The sequence below is a fragment of the Barbatula barbatula genome (assembly GCF_947034865.1).
Source record: "Barbatula barbatula genome assembly, chromosome: 22".
Taxonomy (NCBI): Eukaryota; Metazoa; Chordata; class Actinopteri; order Cypriniformes; family Nemacheilidae; genus Barbatula; species Barbatula barbatula.
In genome coordinates this window covers 1,249,758-1,273,532 of record NC_136785.1, presented here as the reverse complement: position 1 = coordinate 1,273,532, position 23,775 = coordinate 1,249,758, and the positions used below count along the sequence as shown (strand labels likewise).

Here is a 23,775-nt window from a genome sequence, read left to right as displayed (position 1 = left end):
TGGAAGGTCAAGTTAAGGGCATTGCGGGAAACAGCATTCCACACAGTGTGCTCTGGTTGCAGCTGGTCATCTGAGTATTCAACGCATGCAGAAAATTAGCATACCATGCACAGCATACACACTTAATACTGCAGAAGAAGCAAAAGTGCTATGCTATTCTGAACATAGCCCTAGTCTCGCCCTCTTTATCATCTTCTGTATCTCTCACACACACACTCATTGTTCACTACGGAGACGGTGAGACAGTTTGGGGTCAGGTGTGCGACACCTGGTCTCATTAGCACCCAGACACACACAACCTTTTAATGACACCAGACTCCCATGCTAAATGTGACACAGATTCAAGCCACCCAACAATGATCAGCGATGTGTCTGAGAGAGAGAGAGAGAGAGAGAGAGAGACAGAAAACTGATATCAGTGTAAATTTGCATGATTGTGTTATAACACTTAAAAAATTATTTCTTTAAAGTGCCACGTGACTTTCTCATGTTCTCACAGCAAACGTGTGCGATGAGGAGCTACTCTTGTGCCAGAACGCGGGGACGTGCTTTCAAAACCAGCGCTGTATCTGCACGCCGGACTTTAAGGGCGTTTTGTGCCAACAGTCGCGATGCGACGGAGGTAAAAAGTGCAACGGTGCCAGCGGGCTCGGTCTGAGCCTGGCACTGCTCTTCTGCCCGCTCCTCGCCATCCTGCTGCGCCCCGCCGCTTCCTGAGATACCCCTGCATCACCAGCAGCGGGCGCAGAGAGGGCAAGGCGCACGCCAGCGCTCCCTACGCAGTGCAGAACGCCCTGCAGGCTATCATGAACGAGAAACAGAGACTTTAAAAGGGAATATACGGAACTCAAAGTACAACGTTTGTTTAAAAGATACCAAAAAAGAGACACACACAATTCCAATAGACCAACCAGAAGTGAGGTTCATTTCTTCTGCAATAGCTCAGCGCACTTCCTTCACTCCTGCTGGCTTGAAGTAGGGGCACGTGCTCAGAACATGTGGTCTCGTATCAAAATCAGACTCACGTGGGATTATTACTCCCTTGTTGGTCCCCACTATGGTTTAGATAAGAAGTGGAGGTGGGCTTTAGGGATGGGGACCAGTCAGATAGCAGCATTCCTTTCAAGGAACCAATCAGAAGCTATGGAGTCACAATCTCACAAGGAGTCAGTTTCGGTCACGCAAACACAAGAAAGGCCTCGCTTCACATCTTTACTCATCCCCTGCAGTTTTTGACATTCAGATGTATGTAACATGCGCTCACTGTTACTCCCAAAAAGCAAAGCGTATGAATATGATCGTGATATTTGCTATATCATGAATATTAAGATTTTAGACACTGTATCGCTGGTTGTTATAGGGATGTTTGTCGGCACCGTTAGAGACCATCAATATTTATAAAGTGTTCAGGACACAAACAGGTTATCCAACACAGAAAAAGAAGATATCTAATGAAATACAATTGTGCACATTATTTACATATTTTTGGGTAGAGAATATTTTTGTTTGGATCTACAGCTATGCTCGTGAAGCAAAAAGGTTTTATTACACAAGCACACAGATTATTATAGCAAGAGAAACTATCATGTAAAGTTTGCACTGTATTACAAAAGGATGAATCTAGACACTAAATGTATTAATCTTGACATCAGAATACAGAATTTAGGAGAAGGTAAACTCTATAGAAAATTATTTGGATGGGGTTTATTACACTGTAAATTTGATGGTTAATGATTTTACAGAACTACAAGATGAATTACATTTTGACACTGTAAACTTTACAGTAAATTTGACTGTTACTTGAACGTGTTTGACTGGTTTCTGTGTTGTTTGTTATTTCCTCTGCACCACATTGACAAACAGGATAGAACTGATTTATACATAAACTAAGGGTTGACCTCTGTAACATTTAAGAAATAAATCTGCTTTTTTGGTCATCTTTAAAGAATATTCTTAAAAGCCCTGCTGCGAAAACAGCACAGCAACACATCAGCAAATGTGTTTTTCGGATGTTTTGTCACAATCAGGCTTTTAAGGGGATAGTAAGTTGACCCAAAAATGACAATTCTGTGATCATTTACTCTCATATTATTCCAGGCTTTAGTCAACCAGCTGTGTGGATAATGAAACTGGAATGAAAACCCGCTTAAATATTCTTAATCACATTTTTAAGGTCTATGCAGCCCCGGAAAGATTAAGAGACCATTTCAGTGATGTTTTTCTGATTTTAAAATTGACTATTTCTAGGAATGTAAAGGTCAAATGATGTTTCATTCTGTGAACTACTAACAACATTTCCACCAAATTTCAAATAAAAATATTGTTTCTATTCTCTGTATTTCTTCCAACCTCAAATACTGATAATTTCATGTGTGTGGTCGCTGTCAGTCTTTTACATTGCTGTCGGTTGACTTTGTCAGTCCCGCGGTCCTGAAATTGAACAAACGCTGGACTGGAATGACCACAAAAAATCTAGAAACTCTGATTTGAAATGAAAATTTGAAATGGTCTCCTATTTTCTTCTGCAGCTGTATATATGATAAGGACAAAATATGTACAAAGAAACAGAATAAATGAAAAGAAACACTCGCAGCGTATCTGGTCTTATGTAACAGTTTGACACACTTCAGAGAAATTACATCAGTTATACAGGAACCCGAAGAGAGATCTCGATTTATTTTTTGGTCAGCGTGGTCACAGGGTTTATGAAATTTCTCAATAACATCTGAGCCAGTGAGACAACATAACTGAATGCTGCTTCAATAAGGTAAAATTACAAGAAAAGCAAGATCCCAGTCCTTGCTGAGCCAGCATGTTTTTGATGAGAGAAAAACGCTGTCACATCACAGGAGTCAAGAACCATCGCACTGAGCTTCTGCACCTGAGAGGATCAGACCTTTTACCCGAGTCAGCGAGCATCGATTCCCTTCCTCACAATATCAATACAGCACACAGAGAGAATATGCCAAGATGCTTCTTTATGGGTCTGGAGCTTCAATCTCACCACATTTAGATAGAAACGTGATTAAAATGATGATGCTTATAGGCCTACACACGGGCCCTAACAGTTGATCATGAGAACAATCTGTGAAAGAATGGATGGCCAAACTAGGTAAAAGTGTTATCCCTGATGGGAGAAACAAATCATTAGAAGAAATGTTAATTGATATAATGGGAATTTAATTGGTTTTAATGTAAACGGGAATGATCTCTGTTGGTAATAGTTTTAATCAGCTGATGATATCCATAATGGAATGCATTCAAATTTGTATTGTTTTCAGCGGGATCAAAAATTAAGTGATACAACACCTTCAAAAATATCCATTTAAAACAAAACGATATGATTGAAAAATACAGTAGGCCTACCATTTCAAAACCGGTGTCCTAATTCTTGTGGAGGTTTTTAGGGAGTCTCCCACATATCCCGCAGCTCCCCGACAACCTAAAATTACATCATAAAACATGGAAATAAATGATATAATTTGTATGGTTTATATAGAGATTGACAGAGAAACCCATATCTATAGAGAGAACCAAATATAGCAACGGCGACGTTTCGATAGGCTGTGGTGAGTAAGAGATGCCATTTGTTCATTAGCATAGCACTAGCTGGCTAACTGCTTGGAACATAATACAATATAAACGATCAATTTGCGTCATTATATTGCAATGGTCAATTTTGCGGAATTTCGCTCAAACGTGGATACGCAGAGACATCTAGTGGCGAAACAGACATCGGTTTTAAAGTTTAAAATGTCATTATTTCACCTCAAAGTCCACAATATTGTAGTGTACGTCACCGTAAAAGTTAACGGTTACTCACCTCAGAAATTGGCGCCAGTTCTGTGCGCGCGCTGACCGGATCCGTACCTTTACTGACATGCTTTGGTTACACGCACCTATTTAAGCAACAGTTTATTTCGCAATTGTACAGGCCTTACCTCTACATTAATTGTATATTTATGTCTTAACTGTAAAAGTTATACTTCACGATTTATTCATTATAAAATGCGAATGCCATGAAAGTATACATTCTTTAATAATGTTGATATGGCACCTCAAGGTTCTTCATAAACACGATTACATCCAGATTACACCAAACATACATGGCAATTAAACTAAGAACATGCATTTGATAAAAACTGTTGCATGGCTAAAACCAGATCTCATGACAAAATAAAAACATTGAATAAAAAAAAAGTTTTTATTTCACAACCAGCACAGCTCTAAAGCATATGGCGAAGTACATCAGTATAAAAAAAACGGGCTCTTCATACACTTTGTAAAACGGTCAGAAATATAAGAAAACCAAACAGCATTCAATTTTACCATCTCAAACAGGACACCTTTTTATATTTGTATTCAAAATGTTTTGGGATTATTTTCCTCTGGTTGTGTTTTGCTCCATCTCCAGAACATCTACCTATAACAATCTAGAAGAAATTTAGCATGGACCCTTATATAAAATATTCCAACTTAAACAGAAAAGGTTTACTTACCTTATCTATAAAGTCTAAAAAAATTCAGTCTAAAACAAACCATACATTCAAAACGCACAAAATGTATATACACACACAGCAAAAATTCACCTACAAAAACCTTAAATCTTACATTCAAATAAGTGACATACAAGTAGTACAAAAACTCAAACCCCAAAGGCTGGTTATTTTTGACCGGGGTCCATGGCTTAGGAAAGTGCAATTATCTTTTTATTTTTTTGAGAGAAGCAAAACAGGTTCATAACAACAGAAAACCAAATTTTTTATGAAGAACTGAATAACTACATGCTTTTAGCAGCAAATTTGAGGAAGACACTTTCAATACTAGAGGCAAATGCTGCCAAACGATTTGGCAAGTTAATTAATAAACTTCTGCCTAAGAACGATGTTTAAACACATTCGTGGTGCAAAGCTGGCACTCAAAACATGAAAGATACAATTTCTTTTGAAATATTAACAAATAAAAACAGGGATGAATTATCTCCTGTGCAATGAAGAACGATGATGATGATGCTGCTGGGAAGGGAATCTGTTAGAGTGGCCTGTATTTCTACGGTCTTCATCAGATGAACGGTTGCTTCGTGCCGACTGGCGTGGCACTGATGAGCTCCTCTCCCTGTCCTGCCTCTGTTCTGGCCGCCACTCTGCAAAGCGGGGATCTGTGGGCCTGTCTGTAACTCTGGGGTCTCTAGGGCAGTCCAGAGGTATTAGCTTTGGAATTGTGCTGCTGCTCAGGTTGGGACGTGAAGTGGAGGCTGAACCAGTTTCCACGGGAGCATGACTGGCAGGTGTGGTCACAGTGCTGGGCTTGTTAACAGGTGGATGAGAGAGACTGCGAGACGGCATTTCCCGTTTAAGAATCTTCTTGGCATCATCATGGAAATCTTGCTCGTGCGTCTTGATAATAGTCCCACGTCTTCCGGCGTCTGCAATCAACGCACCCCAATCCCTTTGCTCCTGCAGAAACACTCTGCGTTGAACACCACAAAACAACCCCTTTTTTTGTCGCTACGGTCAAGTGGATTAACATTTAGGTTACCTTGAGTGTGCGTAGATGTCCCAGTACAAAGAGACTAAACTTGGCTCTGGTAAGCGTTACGTTCATCCTTTGCAGATTACCGACGAATCTTAAAGTTAGGAAATTGCAAAGTTTAAAAAAGAAATGAATATTTTAGTAGTTCACACCAAAGCATTAATACCTCATCATCATAACACGTACACATGCACTTACCCAATGGAACCCATTTCACTGCTGGCTCTTACACAAGACACAATAATGCAGTCCATTTCTCGACCCTGAAAACCATCAACAGTATCCACTTCCACCCTGAAAGACATTTACACTCTTAAAAAATGTATAACAAAAACATGCTGCCCAATTTAAAAGAATTTGAAAACATACGTGAAAACCACATCTTAAATGATTGGTCCTTGTTCAAATATTATATTTATGCCATAACCGGTCACTACAGTATTTCCACCAATATTTGTTTCCGTCGTCACCTTGGGCCGGTTGCATAAACTACTTGGACTAGTCTTACAAGTTAGTAGTCTCATTTATTTCTTCAAGACTGTCATACCTTCTTTTGTCAGTTTCATAAAAGGTAGATAAGTCTAATTGAAATCCTAAAAAGCCGCAGTGAGAATAGTTGAGAAAAGTCTTCACTTAAGCCGAGCTGACACCATGGGACTGTAGGACTACTTGAATTGCTATGGTGCTTGCACTACACAAGATTTCTTGTCATCCTTCTTGTTTTGGCAGCACGCATTTTTTTAATCAGAGTACCAGATACGATATTTATTTTACAGGTACCATGGCCTGTATCTTTTCACAACATAGTGAGACGGAGTTATTTGTAATTATGGAGCTTTTTTATTAAAGCAAATTTCACAACAAATATCTGTCAATTGTGTCACACGAGGTGTCAGTCTTCGGTATCGGTCCCAATACGAAGTTCATGTACTTGTAAAAATGCAGACATCGGTGTCGGTGTATCCCTAAACACAATGCAGATAAAGTGCACCATAAACAAGACTTTGGTCATGGCCCAACAGCAAAAACATCTCCCATAGCGTGTTTGATGATGGATGGCAAATGAGTTGGAGCGTTTATGCCATCAACTTGATCGGATTGTGAAACATTGAAGTGTTTTCCACAGTGTCACCTACAACTAGATCACTTGGCGATAATGTCAAACCAGTTTGACAATATCGTAGCGCCTGGGATCGCTCGAGAGGCCCGGATCACACTGCACACATGCTTGTATTTAACGAGCACGATCCAGAGGTTCTCACAGACCTTAGATTTTTGGCGTCGCAGACTTTATTTCTGTGCTTGCTATTAGCAGACAAGTTTATGCAACTGGCCCCTTGTGATCAACTCTTTTAAATGACAGACAGAAGAAAAACAACTCACTGAGGGTGCTTGTTTTCGCTGGACGACTCTCTCAGGGCCTCCAATATTTTTTGTTTCTGGGCATTATAGGGTGTGATGACGCCCACACGCACAGATTGCTTTTCCCCTAGCAGTTTTAACAGCATCACCACCAGCTTAACCTCTTTGAAGTTAAAAAATGAACTAAAACAGAAACACCATAAGTTCATTGTTCGAACACAGCACGCGGTAAAGGACCATAACACTCCCAGCCCCCAGTCACTCACTCTCTCTCCTTGTTCTCTCTCCCATCAGTCACGTCGAACACCCTGTAGGGTTTGAAGGGCCAGCTGAAGGAACAGCGCTTTTGAGCGGTCTCACTGTGAAACAAACAAACTTTTACAATAGAAAACCACTTAACATTTAGTCCACTTAATCAAAAACCATAGGTTTTCCAATTTTCTCATTATTAACGGAGCACCTTTAACACCGACAACATTTGTGCAATGTAAGCCGTTAGTATTGTCAAAGTCACACAAGAGATAATAGCACATGGGGTTTAGAGTCAAGGCATATTGACAGCCAGTACAGACAAGCCTTCTATGTGGTTTCAGCAGATCATGAGCATGACAGCATCTTTGTGAACACTGCTCAAAACAATGGACTTCAGCCTTAGTTTTCACTCACCACTTGCACGGTCCACTCAAAAACCTGATGAGTCCTAACTCGGCCCTGGTCAAAGCACTCTCCTCCTTCTCATACTGCCTGCACTGTCCCTGCCTACATATTGTGACATCATACAAAGGAGGAGTGATCTGATGGAACAAATAACCTCTTCCCCCTTGCGGTTTCTCTGCATACAACTTTATGGCAGAGCTGAGATTATGCATACCAGTCATTCTTAAGCATGTTGTTGTAGATGTATTTGGAGGGAAACTCGCAGATATCGGGATGCATGCGATACTGCATGCTGAGGAGGAAGACGGGAGATGGTTGTGGATTCGACTGATGGAGGCTTTTACATAACCTCGCCATAAGAGACTGGTCATAGCCCAACTCCTTGGCTTTCTATTCAAACACAAATACACAGCATGAAGGAACCAAATAATATATCCGTTGAAAAGGAAGTTTATATTAATGAGAGTCATTAAACATCATTAACGGTCAATGCTACGAATAAAGCAAGTCATGTTTCCTCTAAATCGTTTTGAGTTACCTGCGAGACGACGGTTGGAGGAAGCTGGTTGGGATCACCAACAAGGATTACAGCAGGACATCGATACAGCATGGGAATCAGCGTCTCAGTTTCTTTAGCCTGACTAGCCTATAAAGGTCAGACGGAGTGTTTGAGTGCTCATGTGCCAAAATAGTGTGCATCTGCACAATGTCTGAGAATTTTGCATGGATAAAACACCACTACAAATGGCATGCCCAGAAATCCTTCCTTGCAACAATATGTTGCCTTAGTCCAAGGACAGTACAATCACCTCATCAATGATGACACAGCTGAAGGGCTCGTGTCCGAGACGACGGAAGGCATTCTCCAGGACGATGCTCCCGCTGGTGCTGAGCGTACAGCAGATCACATGAGCGTTCTGAAGCACGAGAGCCTGAGACTCATTCCGCTTACCGCGACACTGAGAAAGACAAATGTTGGTTGGAAGTAGCTATTGTAATATGAACAAAGCACAACATGAAGAAATGTGATGGCTCACCTCTTTAATCTTTCGACTTAGACCTTCCCTATCTTTAAGAAGCTGCATCTTCTTTTTAGTTAGCATGTTGAACTGTTAAACAGCGCACGGGGGTAGAAAAAGAGAAAGCATAAAAAAAAAGACTGTCAAAAACAGGGCAATATTTGGACGACGAAATGGGGTCATAAAATCTTTCCTGCACTGCACATAGCATTCTGTTTCAGAGAACTGGATTAAAACGTCAATTGTATGAGCTTTAAAAAAAGTAAATATGATGTCATTAAGGAATTATAAATCATGCTGCAGTTTACTTTGGTTCACTTTCTGCATTGACATGGAAGATTAAGCTAAATACATTGCATTTAGGATACAGTTTTTTTTTTTAAATACATCCTTTGTAAAACGTGCAACCCAATACCACACCAGAAGTTTACAAATATTAAGACTTATTTATGTACCTCCGGAGAATCTTTCTGGACTTTTGCGCAGCGCTGAGACAGAATATCAATGCTGTGGTCCAGTTGTTCCTTTTGTGTCTGTATATCAGCTTCAACAGTCTGTTGGGCTCGCTCTACACATACACAACGTTTAGATTCACAATTCAAGAGTTTGAATGAGAATGGTGTTTGCATTCATCGCTCACGTGCTCTAGCTCTTGTCTGGTGGTCGAGGCTGAAGGGTTTGAGTGACTTTGAGATGGTCCTTTCACTTCCCAACCTCACCAAATTGATGTCACCACAATTACCTGCACATAAAACATGTGGACATAACCATGAGGCGTGTTAACCTTGAAATTGCGATTTGTCAAAGTGTAAGACATTCAGTCAGTGAACAAAAACTCCAAACCTTGTGGAATGTTGATGTTACGGCATTTCTCTTTAAACACCACAATGACTTTCTTCATCAGACTGTCGATGGCAGCATTCGAGGGAGCACAGAGAAGAATGCGTGTCCTCCGAACCTTGAAGGAATGACTGCTCACTGGAGCAGCGGTGTTACCAACCTAGCCAGTTAAACACAAACAGACTCAAGAAAAAGTAAAACTGGCCCCAAAATGCATCTGGGGAGCTGTAGTATAGAGGTATGGTGCACACTTAAACCCACAGACCGAAGAGAGTAGTTTGTACAGCAGACCGCAAATGGTTTTACTCTTCCCAGTTCCTGGAGGGCCATGAATCAGTAAAAACTTGGGTGTCTTCTGTGTTCTTTTAATCATGGCAAGTCCACATTCTATTGCTCTGGACTGATCGACATTGTACTCCTATGATTCCGAGAGAAAAAAAAAAAAGAGCACGCATTTATTAAACAATTCCTTTTAAAGACACATGCTTGAAAGAACACCATACAATCCCAAACTCACTGGCATATCCATCTTCAGCTGGTTATCCCGACTGTGTGTGAAGTAGGACACATGTGAAGTGAGAAGTGGACGCAACATGGTTCCGTTACGCAGTAGACACAGTGCACGGAATTCCCGAAACGTACTGATCAACGATCCAATGACTTCACAGCGAACAGGCTGGGCGTTCACTGATGATACATTGCCAAGAGTTTGGATAGTCATGTTTAGGGTTGCCTTTGTACCTGATGGGGAGAACATTATTATTATTATTGATGATGATGATGATGATGATGATGTAACCCATGTAAACCAAACGCTGAGCCATACTGACTTCCATTGTATGGACATAAAACCATTGAGACAAAATCTTCTTTTGGGTTTACTGAAGTCTTCATATACAGGCTTTCAAGATCATAAGGGAAAATAAACTGTTAGACTAAATTATATTTTGTAATGAAGAGAAATTATGATATTAAAAGATACCTTTAAGAAAACTGTTTTTAAAGGGAATCATTCAAGTAGAAACAACACCTGGTATTCAGTAAACTGTGCAGCATATAAGCAAGCAGCACACTGGAATAGAAAACCTGCCTAACAAAAGCAAACTTGTGCAAGATGCTTCGGTTTTAGATCAAGTTGTATTGCTCTTTTCTTTTGAACGGTTTCTAAACAAAGTTGAATGGCTGGTTCACGCCTGCTCTGATTCATATTGAAGCCTTATTGCGCCCATATCAGAGCTTTGCATTGCAGCTTTGCAATCAGGTCTATATGGATTTTTTTTCTTCTGAACTGACAGTATTTGTCAGGAAAATGCAAATAAACTGCGAGTAACATCACTTCACCTGATGCTGTCCACTATGTGATTCCATGCACACGAGCACCATTTGAGAGCAGACACAGAACTGATAGAGACTGCAATCAGCTAAACTGCGCTATGTGCATGCGCAGTGCTTGACTAGAGTATATGTGAACTCTGCTAAAAACAGCACTCTGACCTCCCAGAGCTTAAAAAACCTGAGACGTTGATAATATCATTTCGCGCACCCCTAGTCTAAAGCAAAAGCCACACACCTGGACATCTGTTGGAAACGTTGGACCAGGACACATAACCGAAATGAGCATGTTCATGGTGTTCGGGGTGTTCGAGTTCGTCATGTGCATATGCCCCAGTGTTCTCAGGCAGCCAAAGCAGCACAAGGTCATCTTCTTTGGGATACAGCTGTTTCATTTCTTCATGCGAGTTGAGGCCAGCTAAAACCAGAGAAACATTATGAACTAAACTGAAGTCCAAATATACCACTTTCCAAAGACCGTCTCTTCATAATTTAGTGTGTGAGTTTTTTTACACCATACATTTATCTGCTATAACGCCTAACATGGTTGGACTTACCTATGAAGTTGGCGCTGGCTATACGATTGCTGTACTCCATACCCTGGACCTTTGCAAACAGTGTAACTCTTCCCTTCTTGTTCCACTCTTTAACCATCTATTAGGCAAGCCAATGAAAAATTTGACATCCAGCCCAATTTGTCCACAGATTATATATAAAGACATCATTTACTCTTGCCTTGTCTAGAAATCATAAAACGAATCTCATTTACAATGCAAGAACCATACAAAGATTTAGGAATGATAGAGCTCACCTCTTCGAATGCATTTACCAGCAGCAGAGGGTACATTGTGTTGAAGTACTCTTCGTAGCTAGAGAATTTAACTGGCACCTCCTTCAGTGGCAGCTTGCACAGGTCATTTGGACTGCCAAATGCTTTGTTGTTTTCAAACATCCGATATTCCCATTTGAGAATAGCTTGGGTCAGAATGGCAATGTCAAAGTTTGGGCTATGATCCATTGTGCGCGCTGGTCTGTGAACTGGAGCTTCAGGCCTCGGGTATGTTTTGTAAGATGGCGGTTCAGAGGTAGAACTTATTTTGGTACTGGTGATTGATTTAGGGGGATGACTCTGTGGTCGAGAAATTGGCCTTAAAGGCATGGGATGTGCAAACTGTGGAGAAGGGACAGGAGGAGTTGTTTTTGGGGGTGGCATGGCTGGTGGCGGACGGGCTGCTTTAGCTTTGGAAGCATTACACACAGGAGGTGGCTTATCTCCCTTTTCCATTTCCTGGACAAGGGAGGCACTTCGTGAGCTGGGGGTGTATATTTTCGTCGTGGAAGGCTTGGCTCTTTTCTGAGACATGGGGGACATCCCAGGCTTCAAGAACAAATGATCATCACTTGAATCAATAAGTTTAGAAGTGTTAGCAGTTTGCATAGGAAGTGAAGGTTTATGGGCAGACACTTGTTCCCCTGTGGTCTCGGACTTGTTGACTTCATCTTCCATGTCTACAGGATCACTCTGTGTAAGGAAAAATCTCTCATCATTTTCTTCATATTGCTCCATTTGAGAGCATAGCTCCATGTCTGTGGGTTCCATTTGAGTGAGGAACATCCATTCATCATCCACCTCCTCTTTTGTATCCTCAGCATCTTGTTTCCCTTTCTTGTTGACAGCAACATCAGCAAACTCACCACTTCTAAAGTACTCGGACTCTGCACTGTCATTTTCAACCACAGCAGATCTAGTGTCAGAACTTCCATTGGAATGGTAAGTTTTAATTTTCTGTTCACTGCTTTCATTATTCTGCTGACAGCCAGGATCTGGCTGAGGGCAGGGAAGAAAGGTCAAATCTTTTTCTCCACCCATAGGTTTCAGTGGGTGCATGTCCCCTGGTTGGTTGCTTGTTGTGGGGGACACCACTGCCGGCCTTTGATGCTTATCACGGCTTTGCCGGAAAAACTGCATATCTTGAGATGCAAGGAGTTTCTTGTTGCCTTTCCCCATACGTTTCTGTGGGGAGGTCTTTGTGATACTCACTCGCCTTTTTATTTGCTGCGGTTCCACCTGCACTTTCTGGCCATGGCCCCGCAGTTTAGCAACACTGTCCAGAGACCGCTGAGAAAGTTCGAAGGCTTTCCTTTCCCTTTTTTTCAATCCCAGACGCTCCACTGTTGTTTCCGGTTCGACGGCTTTACGAACCTTTTTGGGGGGAACGACAGCAGGAATGCCACGTGAGGTGGAGGATAAAAAATTTGCTGAAGAGAAGGAGCTGGAGGATGTGGAGGGAGCTGGCAACTCCGATGAGAATGCAGAAGTTGAAGGTGGTTCCTCATCTCGAGAACTCAGGGTGCGTTTCCGGTGATGGCGCCTGATTTTATGAGCCAGGGCATCAATTATTAAAGGTTTTTTGGATTGCACAGTGTCTCTCTTTTCAGATGGTACGGTTTTCAGTTTTTTTACTGGCAGAGTAGTTGGTTTGATGAATTTATCATTGCACTCTAATTGACTGTTCAATTTGGATAAGGAAGACGTAAATGAAACAGTTGGCTCTTCTGTTTGCTGCTGTTGCCTGATCTTCTCTTCTGCTTGCTGCTGTCGCCTGATCTTCTCTTCTGCTTGCTGCTGTCGCCTGATCTTCTCTTCTGCTTGCTGCTGTCGCCTGATCTTTTCCTCCGTTTGCTGCTGTCGTCTGATTTTTTCTTCTGTTTCCTGCTGTTGTCGGATCTTTTCTTCTGTTTCCTGCTGTTGTCGGATCTTTTCTTCTGTTTCCTGCTGTTGTCGGATCTTCGCTTCTGCGTGCTGACAGGCCCGTTCAATGTCCTCATCAGGAACCCCTTCAGTTTCTGAACACGATGAGGGAGAACCTTCATCAGGAACAGGAGTCGGCTGTGGTTTGAGAGCAGAGTCTAACTTAAACTTCGTAGTCACAACTGAGGACTCAAAACTTGAATTCTCCCAAGCTGATGCCACATATTGCTGGGTCTCAAACTCAAACACTTGTGATTCACTGAGATCATCAAAGTCACGGCCTGGACTCTCGGGTGAAACTGGAGACTTATTCTCATTACAGGACATCAAAATCTCATTTGTTGGCCTTTCACCGCTTTCAGAAATTTCATCATCAGATATAATTATGGTACCAAAATTCTCTTTGGAGTTGCCAATGGTATGCTTTTGTCCATCATCCCTTCGGGATTTCTTCAAGCGGACCAGTCTGATATCAAGAGGTTCATCATCATGATCCTCCATCTCATAGTTAAATCTACATTCCTCTTTAGCTGCTGCTGTTTGAAGCCGTTTTGATGTCACGGGTAGCTCTTCATGGCCAAGACGATCTCCTTCAACCTCAGGTTTACCAGGAATTCTTTGGACTATAGCGTCAATATTTGTTAAATTCTGGTTATTCAACCTAGAGCGTAGTTCCTGCAGTTTTCCCATGTCTGGTTTAATGTGTGCCAACTCAACAGGAGGTATCTGCCGTTCTGAAATCATCACTGGATCAGAAGGTTCCTTCTTTGCCTCCATGATGTCCTCAAGACTACTGAAGAAATCCTCATCGGAGATGCAATCCCAAAGTGGCTCTTCTTTGATGGAAGTGGGAGCTTCTCCTGCTCTGCTTGGACCTGCCTCTTGGTCCTTATGTTGCAGTGCATGCAAGGTCGTATTAAAAAGACGACCATTTGGAAGTGCCTCTATGGATGCTGTAGAGGGGGCAGGAGGTGGCGAGGCAGGTCTTTCGGGCATTGACTTGACGATGCTCTCTAAACATCGTTGAAGATCAGCAGATTGAAACTTCGTTAGATTCCACCGTTTGTTCTGATCTGCACGCAGCTGTTTGTTCCATAAACTCAAATATTTGGTAGAACGTTGATCAGATCCAGTTCGCTTCCCTTCTTTCAGCAGCAGCCGAATCAAAGTGTTGCAGCCAAGAATAATGGCCCCAACACCCCTTTCAGGTGCAGGTAGTCCGCAACCAAGAGTGTTCGAGGTTGAACTGACTCTGTGAATCCCACCCATCCGGTCTGGTGGTCTGAAAACAAATGCCTCATCAGTCAGGACGGTACACATGACAATCACTTCCACCCATATGTGGGCAAAGCGAGAAAGTTTGCCCATTCGCCCTTCACTAAAATGTAGCTCGACAATCTGAATGAGTATGCGGGTGAGAAACTCTGTGACTTTATCGCACATGTTCGTCTGTCCGTCCAGCATGTGTCGATTGACATTTATCTTATCACAAAGGTAGTGAATGACCTGTCTGATGTAGGAGGCATTGAACTCCGGCAGGTCCATTATGGAGCGTACAAAAGGAATGAACCACAGAAATGTGCTGCCATAGACACGCATACTCTGGCCCATTTCAGAATCAAGTACGTTGACCAGAGACTGCATGTCTTCATAGATCATGTTGTTGCAAATACCAACACTGGACGATGAGCTGGACGTCTGCAAGGTGAAAAGCAGGACACTTTCAGTACTAAAACAAGGATGACAAAGAATGTGGTGCTTTTGAAGAAACTTACTTGGCTTGTTTTTTCTGAAGCATAACAGTCATACACAATTTGACTGCAAGTCACCATGTTGTCGTCATATTCTGGCTCTACCTTAACCTTCCCCCTGCTCATAAAAGAAAAACTCATTAAATTTTACAGGTTTCTTTAAACAGATATGGTATACAGGTGCATCTCATTTAATTTGAATATCACGAGTCAATATTTTTTGTCATTCATTTCAGAAAGTAAAAAACTTTTATATAATCTGAAAAGAAGACTTTGGTCCACTGTGTTTATGAATCTAAAGTAAATTTAGCATTTCATTTGGAAATCAAGGTCCCAGAGTGGAGGAAGAGTGGAGAGGCACAGAATCCATGGTGCTTAAAGTCCAGTGTGAAGTTTCCACAGTCAGTGATGATTTAGGCTGCCATGTCATTTTCTGGAGTTGGTCCACTGTGTTTTCTGAATTACAGTAAACACAGCCATCTACCTGGGAATTTTAGAGCACTTCAGCATCCCCATGAAGCTTGTCAGCAGAAGGAGCATGATTTCATTTTCGAGTAGGACTTGGTACCTGCCACAGTGGCAAAGGTACCAAAAGCAGGTTCAATGTCCATGGTGTTACGGTGCTTGATTGGCCAGCAAACCCACCTGACCTGAACCCCATAGAGAATCTATGGGTTAATGTCAAGAGGAAGATGAGACACCAGACCCAACAATGCAGATGACCTGAAGGCCGCCATCAAAGCAACCTGGGCTTCCATTACAGCCGAGCAGTGCCACAGACTGATTGCATCCATGCAACGCTGCATTGATGCAGTAATTCATGCAAAAGGCGGCCCAACAGAGTATTGTGTAATATTCTAATTGTCTGAGTCACAGAGTTTGGAGTTTTCATCATCTGTAAGCCATAATCATCAAAATTGCACCTGCAAGTGGTTTCTAGACCAGTTTCATTTGACCAAACAGATTGGCACTCTTTCAAAAGGTCATTGAAATTTTAGGTCCTAGAGTAAAATTCTGGCCAGTAAAGAAACTTCTTACCCCATGGTTTTTTGCTGGATGTTTCTTATTTCTGCAGTGTAGCTGGCTGCTCCAGTTATGGTCTGAAAAGCTACAATAGGGTCGACCTGACACCAGATCTTAGAACCAAGTCGATCCAGAATAACCATTAAACACTGAAGGGCTGGCCAGAATGGGTCAGAAGCAGAATCATCCTCTGGACGAAAAAATACATATGAACACTGCTCACAATAACGGCTATGATATGTAGCAATCTATATCTAATTGTGTTTCTTGTAGCAATGACATACCATGTTTTAACCCGTCCATGGTGTTGAGTATGCAGAGAGGTATATTGAACTGTCCCATGAACAGAGAGTCCATTGCTTCAGCGCTGAGCTGTGTTAGTAACATACAGATGCCTAAAAGGAACCAAGATCAGAACTTCAAAAAGATTCAAAAACACTCCAACTGCCTGAGAACTCCAGAGGCCCGTTTCAATAAGGTTCAACCAACATGAGTTAAAGTGAATGGAGCGGCTTTACACACTCGAAACTGAGATTTGGGTTTCAGAACAGCTGATTGGCGTTAACACAAGTTAAACCTACCCAGATTTGATTGAACATAGCGCTTGCATCACAACTACGATAAGCCAAGTAACTACGGTTACGGACTAAGAGAATAAATTACCTCTCATTTAGAAAAGTGCTATTTACCCCGCTTTCTCAGATTTTACATGCCTTACATTCTGAAACGTGCCGCAGAACATTTAGCTTTCTCAAGGTAAACATTACACTAGAGCCTAACAAGTTTGAAACAAAGTTATTTCTGGGTATTTGTAGAAAGTGCAACTGGTTAGGACAAAAACTTCGATAATTAGCTTTTCAATAACCTAAAAGATAGACAGTACATATTTACAAATTATAAAGGAAAATTCTCTTTACATAAGGGAGTGAACACATATTTAGTAAATTCTGGTTGAAAAGCTCTTAGTACTTCCTCCTGTTTCTTAAAGACTTCTAAAAACAAACCTAGCCAGTAGTTCTTCTTATTTTGTGCATCATAAAGGTGAGAGGGCAGTCTCTGAATGGTTCCATCTGCATAGCAATCCTTATCAGAATCTGGAAAATCCTGAAAAAATCCCAGCTCAATGACATAAAGCATGCAAGAGAAGATTTCTCGTAAGTCATAGTAGGCGTCCCGGTCCACACTCTTCATCGTCTTTGCGGCGTCGATTGCCCAGCGACGCACCTGGAATAAAAAAGACATTACAGAACTGGAAGTGTGAGAAAGTGGATGAGGTGTATGGGGTTTTGTTCAGCTGTAATACCTTTTCATCAGGATGAACAAGCAGCAGGTATGTTCCTTGATACTTCTCAAACACATTCAAAGATTGTTTCATGTCCTGCAGCACACACAAGGCCTTTACTGCCATGGCGCCTGTGTAGAGCGAGAAAGAATCATTTTATCATGCAATCGATTTTCAAAAGAGCTTAAATCACTCTGCGCACTCTCTCTCCATTATCAATGTAGAATAATAGAAAGACCTAACCTACAGACTTTATGGGACATGTTCATGACTTACACAGCTCACGGTGGCAGAGCAGGTACGGATATTTCAGAACCTCAAACAATGGGAAGCGAAGACCGTTGAGGAATTCTGTAGGTGAGATCTTCGTCACAGGTTCTTCATGATCGTCTTCGATGATTAAGATATCATCATCCTCCCCCAGCTCCTGGTCCAACATGGATCCCAACACATGCAGGAGTCGAGCTTTCTCCATTTCCCACAGAACCTGTTTAATTATATTTACTTTGAATAAGTGTCTGCCAAATGCGTAAATGTACTGAAGGGATGGGTACCGTGGCACCACACACTGACCAAATGTCTCCTTTTGTGTGGTTCTGACAAAAGTATTCATTTATTAATCAGCATTTTTTTTATCAAATTTGGATTTCAATATGATTAAGATTTAGTCAGCATTTAAACTTTTATGATATCAACAGTAGAGCTTAATAATGAGTCTCCAATGAATGCAGAGGCCCCATCTTCCTGCAAGGTCATCATGACTGTAAGAAAGCACTTTTTAATAAGATTGAGGTTTTCACACATAAGCAAAGCAATTGTGCCTTTAGGGGCTGTGTGTGAGTGCTTGTATTGTTACATTATGGAGGGGAAGGGGACGGGAACATCACGAGAACGACTGGCAACCTAGTACCAGCCTTTTGACACGTTTCGGTTCTATACTGTGTGCTTTCATATTTGATAATATACAGAACTATATGACCCTTGGAAGTGTTTGCGAGCTTTGTATCCTTGCATAGTAATTATCTATGGACAAACAAATCATGGGTAAAGTAATGACGTGGTTAAGTTAGCATAAATACTACTGCATTTTGATGTAACGGCAGGTTGGCCTATGGAACTACTCGCGAGTGCTGACATTGAATTCTGCTGGCAAAACTACAAACAATATTTCTTTAGTAATTTGTTTAAATTGACTGCATTCCTGACCCCTTGTCTTCATTCATCATAACTGGTCTACGGGCCCCATGTACAGTAACATTAATGATTTTTACATTAAAGTAGTCTTTAAATCATCATTATATGGAACTTTGTTACATCGCATACTTGTCACATTGGCAGGGTGACGTAATGGTTAATAAAACAGCTTTTATACATCATCTCATGTGGACATTTAAAAAAAATCCCCCAACAGAAGTTCTCTCACTCAGAATCATCTTCATATGCAGGATGATCATTTCTATGATGCATGGTGATCCTCTTTGTATTTGTTTCTCCCAAGAGTTCAGCACATTTCCTACATGCTACCGTTATAATCTTGTCTTTTTCCCAATGAGGCTGAACCAGAGGCGCCTCTCTGAACATTTTCTGCTCGTGTCACACAAAAGGATCAGTTCACCATGTATGCAGTGCTCGAATTGAAAGGGGGCTGGGGGGATCCAGGACCCCAATAAGTACAAAATAGACTTGGGATCCCGCTGTCATTTTTATTTGAGTAAAAAGTTAAATATGAATTTATATTTTTTCATAAAGCAAAGAGCGGTAGTGGTAAGAGCATTGCGTTAACAACGCAAGGTTGTGGGTTGGATCCCAGGGGATTGCAGATACCTATGAAAAATGTATAGGATAAGTCGCTTTGGATAAAAGCGTCTGCCAAATGCCTAAATGTAGGTTAGTTAGTGGGCTAGTTGCAATGACTCTTTAAATTGTAAACGCACCGCGTCTAAAGACCGGCAATCGCAGGACACCATTGACACGACTGCTTGATTGGCGTTGCTGCAGTGAAGTCAACTTCATCTTAAATGGAAAACATAAACCTCTACTCTTAGTCTGGAGGAGGAAACTTCTTTTTTGAGGGGTCATTTCGATCTCTCTATACATCTTTACAATATATTTATCAACTCCATGTCGGGCTATTGTATTCCTTGCATAAATTATTATTAGGGCTGGTTCTAGGGCGCTGTGCTTGAGATCTACATGAAGATGAGTGACAGCTTTTTAGTATATGTACAGGGAGTAAACGTTGAGCGTTTTCTGTGCAATATATATATATATATATAAATAATTCCCAATGTGATGCCGTTGGTTTTGGAAGCATGAAAAACAAGTTAACATACACACAAAGTTTCAAGAATTACATCCGCATATAAATGTAGGAGTCACTCTGGCTATCAAGATGTCAATCATAGCTATTTCAACAGCTCGTTCCTGAATTAAGCAAACTTTTGGACTGAAATGTTTGACTAGTCTGCCGGCCGACAGACTCTCTCATAACGTGAGAATTATGTCGCCTACTTGACATAACTAAACTACACGGAAATCATTCAAAAATCCCCACAACACGAACACTCAGTCTTTTCACAAATTATATTTTTTATATGTTATTAGCCCAAAGGTGTGTTGATTGTATAGGGTTTTCTAACAGTCTTAACGTTTCACCCCAAACGAAGAACAAAAGCGCATTTGGCGTGGACTACGCAAGGCATTTCCGGCCAAGCTTAAAGGGCCCGCTGCAAACAAAGCACGGGCTCTGAGCATGGCGGAAAAAAACGCAGCTGCTAGCGGTTTTAAAAAAACACTGTACGCAAACAACCCCTAACAGCAATAAACGCTTTCCATGTGATCGTCCCCTTATGCTCAATCTTTTGCCACGGTTATTTCCTTATCTTAATGGCCGTGCAAGCAACATTTTAAATCTAATTGTTTTACACTGTTGAAATATAAATTTTTCAGTAAAGGGCAAGGGTTTTTTTAGTAAAGTGTAAGGGTTTTTTAATTCACTTTCTTTTGTAATCTTTAATAAAAAAAATTAACCTCCTCCCCTGCAAAAACAACCACTCCTCATTTCCGGTCATGAGGACTGGCGTGAGGGCGGAGCTTGTATTAATTGACAGATTGCCTTTCAAATCTTTCACCTTTTAATGATCCGAACAGTTGTCGGTGGATGAAATTAAGTCCCGCCCCACTTTTCTTTTCTCACTTCAAAAGATGTTTCACTCGGGTATACATCACGATACGGAAAAGACAATTGCTACTTTAGTTTCATGCAGACTAAACATTTTATAGTGATGTTTTTATTGCTCTTACCAAATGTGCAACAAGATTTTACCATCAAGGACAAAACACAGACAACAAGAGATATGAAACCACTTAACACTCCCACTAATTTGAAGGTCTGAAGTGAACTTTTCTAGACCCAAACAAATTCAAAACTAATTGTATTGTGTTTGCATACCTTGTGGAGTTCATGAACATGGTCTCTCGCTCTGTGATACTCCACCACACACTCCATACAGCAGCTGAGATCTTCATTTAGAGAATCCAGCTCACGCGTCGACAGCTTCCCTGAACCGTAGCGCCTCAACAAGGTTCTGATGGCTTCATCTCCCTCCACATCCAGTGATGTGGTACACCACATACAGTTCTCGATCATCATCATCATCATACTCTGTGGTGCATGCCTGCAAAACAAACGCAGACATTGCCCACTAAGTATTAGGTTACATGGAGTCCTTCAGTGCACTTAGTTTTATCCCACAATCTACAATTCTCAGGGCCTGGACGTAACAGCCAACAGATAACATGGTTCCCACACAGCGAACATCTGACTGAGCTAAATGCAATTCAAAAATAAATGTACAAACAAATCTTGTTAATATGCAACAAATTACATACATGAAACAAGTATGCGATAAAAACAAATAAATGAAAAGCAAGCTGTTTGTCATTACATTACCATGACAAAGAATTTAAGGAGGGGAAAGCACAAGAAAAGCAAATCCAAAGCCATAAAACATGAGTCTTTGAAGAGAAGGTAGGAGGAAGTCTGCGCCTGGAGAGATAAGCAGTAGGAGTCCTGCAGTGTCTTAACTTATTTTAATATTATTATTTTACATAAAAAAAAATTCTGACGTGAGGCTGAACTTCTTAAAGATAACATGACTATTCCCAAACAGAAATAATGCGAGTTGGAAATGACAGATCTCAGAATGCTTCCTTTCAGCTAGTGGTCCAAACCAGCAAATGTGAGTATTATTAAAGCCCCAAGAATTAGCCCAAAGATCCTATTAGCTGTTATGTAAGGCATAATGTAAAGGCAGCCGGTTGTTATCGCAGAAATAATCCCAGACAGTGTGATCCGGTCATGTATAGGGCTGAGCAAATCAAAATCTATTAATCTGGTTTTAAAATGCGGTCGATTCACTATAGATTCTTAAAAGCTGCGATAACATTTTTCTCCTTTACATTTCCGCAAGCACTGAACATTCATTAACTTGAATGTTATGCTATCACTTATTTTTAAAACAGGTGGATGTAACGACATATTCATTAATTGCTTAATGAACACCGGTATGAGGGCGTGTCGTCGAATTTAACATCACTTTCACATAAAAGGCAGCAGTTTATATGATTGCAGACGCTTTACAGCTAATTATGTTTGTTATTCTGCATCTTAAAATGTAAAATACCTTGTTCTGTCTCAATATACCCAAGTGCGTTTAAAGTTGAATATACAGGTTTGTGACTCTTCATTTCACCATTGTAATGTGATATTTACAGATCGTTTTTAGAAATATCTATAGGATTTGTACTAAATCTATGATCATTGACTCGACATGAGAATCAAAAGCTTGTGAAATCAGCTCGATTCATCAGAATCGATATCCAGCCCTAGTCTTGTATCACGACAACAGTCAGCTGCTTATACATTATCCCGCTTATTACACCAAATGCACACCATCCCTAATGAAAAGCAGGGTCTTTTGTTTTTACAGGGTCTTTTATTTTATAAAAACGACATTGAAGTGTCACAAAGCGGTAATTTCTTTTAATCATTTGTAAATATAATGTGATATTAAAAGACACTTATATTTAATTTGTCAAAATACCTGAGAAAATGATTTGCTGGGTTTCCGTGTGTTATCAGTTTTGAGCGGTTGTTATCAGGAAATAACGAACCTGCAAATCTTGCGACTGGCCAATCAGAATCAAGCCTTCCAAAGAGTCGTGCAATAAATAAATATATTGTGTAAAACGGCTATTCCATATGCATAGCAAGGTTTCATAATATAAAGTGATATTTAGGCCATGTAATGCGGGCAGCAGTTATAAATCGGGATATTTTATAACGGCTTTGAACTCGGATCAACCAATCAGAATCAAGCACCACAACTGACGGTTCGATCGACTGAATAAGCCACAAACATCTGCGACACTTCTGCAGCATTTACCGCAAGGATTTCCTGTTCTGACGTCATGCACATAAACAATAAGAACCAAAGATGTAAAGGGTTGTACAAACCAGAACAAACAAAAACAAACCTGCGTTCTATTGACACGAACAAACACGTGCAGCCAATAATATCGACATATTAACGCTGTTAAAATCTTACATTAGTCAGACTGACAAAAAAACACTGACACGTAAAATACAACGTGAAACCAAACGCATGTTTGCACTTCAGTGATTTATAGCTTTGAAATTCCTGAAGTACACGACGAGCGAACTTTTGCGACACGCTAACTTGCATAAATGCAAAAAGACAGACATTTAAATGTCGATAAACCCATAAACAAATGCAAAGCCCACAAAACCAATGATATATTACCGACAAAGACTGCTCGTATCCTTTAAGTGGGTTTCATCTTTTTTATAAATGTCTCCTCAACAGTGTAGTTTACATTCACTCTCGATTCTACTGAAGACGCGCCTGCTGCCCAGTCGCGCTCCTGTGACGTCACGAGAAAGGCGGCGCCGTCCATCGCCCCTGCGCAGTCCACTGCAGGCGACTGCTTTAAAGCGCGTTAATGACATTAGCAGGGATTGGAGTCCATTAGCAACAAACCGTGATGCCCATTTGTTCTCTGATTGTAATATACATATATTTCAAAGCTAAAGTTGTCTGTTTTTTTCGCCCGACAGATGTAAACCACTGGTTGTAAAACATATATTATGCTCTTCAATATCCTACCAGATTTATTCTTTTAAATGGCAAATTGTTAATTCAT

The 23,775-nt window shown here is 40.9% G+C and overlaps 2 protein-coding genes across 2 annotated transcripts in view; one reads left to right on the top strand and one right to left on the bottom strand.

Moving 5' to 3' along the window:
• ntng2b (netrin g2b) overlaps positions 1-1,809 on the top strand; it is a 46,285-nt gene extending 44,476 nt beyond the window's left edge. Inside the window, exon 15 of the mRNA XM_079485901.1 lies at positions 500-1,809. Within this exon, the coding sequence (XP_079342027.1) occupies positions 500-717 (218 nt within the window). The 3' untranslated portion in view covers positions 718-1,809. The remainder of the gene's footprint in view (positions 1-499) is intronic.
• Positions 1,810-3,954: 2,145 nt separating this feature from the next.
• Positions 3,955-23,536, bottom strand: setx (senataxin). The gene is made up of 25 exons (XM_079486659.1): positions 23,376-23,536; positions 21,002-21,227; positions 17,827-18,037; positions 17,572-17,681; positions 17,273-17,492; positions 16,553-16,663; positions 16,284-16,458; positions 15,270-15,363; positions 11,554-15,192; positions 11,300-11,396; positions 10,981-11,160; positions 9,928-10,151; positions 9,676-9,828; positions 9,414-9,570; positions 9,211-9,312; positions 9,026-9,138; positions 8,589-8,660; positions 8,361-8,510; positions 8,090-8,197; positions 7,766-7,941; positions 7,161-7,253; positions 6,916-7,077; positions 5,731-5,826; positions 5,539-5,626; positions 3,955-5,456 (listed from the first exon to the last, which is right to left on the bottom strand). The coding sequence occupies exons 2-25, from the start codon at positions 21,209-21,211 to the stop codon at positions 4,977-4,979; spliced, it is 7,221 nt and encodes a 2,406-aa protein (XP_079342785.1). The 5' UTR covers positions 21,212-21,227; positions 23,376-23,536; the 3' UTR covers positions 3,955-4,976.
• Positions 23,537-23,775: the final 239 nt, after the last annotated feature.

Coding starts and splice junctions, on each gene's coding strand:
- setx (XM_079486659.1), bottom strand. CDS start 21,211: ATGATGATGATGATGATCGAGAACTGTATGTGGTGTACCACATCACTG. Junction 11,397..11,553: donor TGGTAAATGCATTCGAAGAG/GTGAGCTCTATC, acceptor CTTGCCTAATAG/ATGGTTAAAGAGTGGAACAA. Junction 5,827..6,915: donor AGCGAAAACAAGCACCCTCA/GTGAGTTGTTTT, acceptor AATGTCTTTCAG/GGTGGAAGTGGATACTGTTG.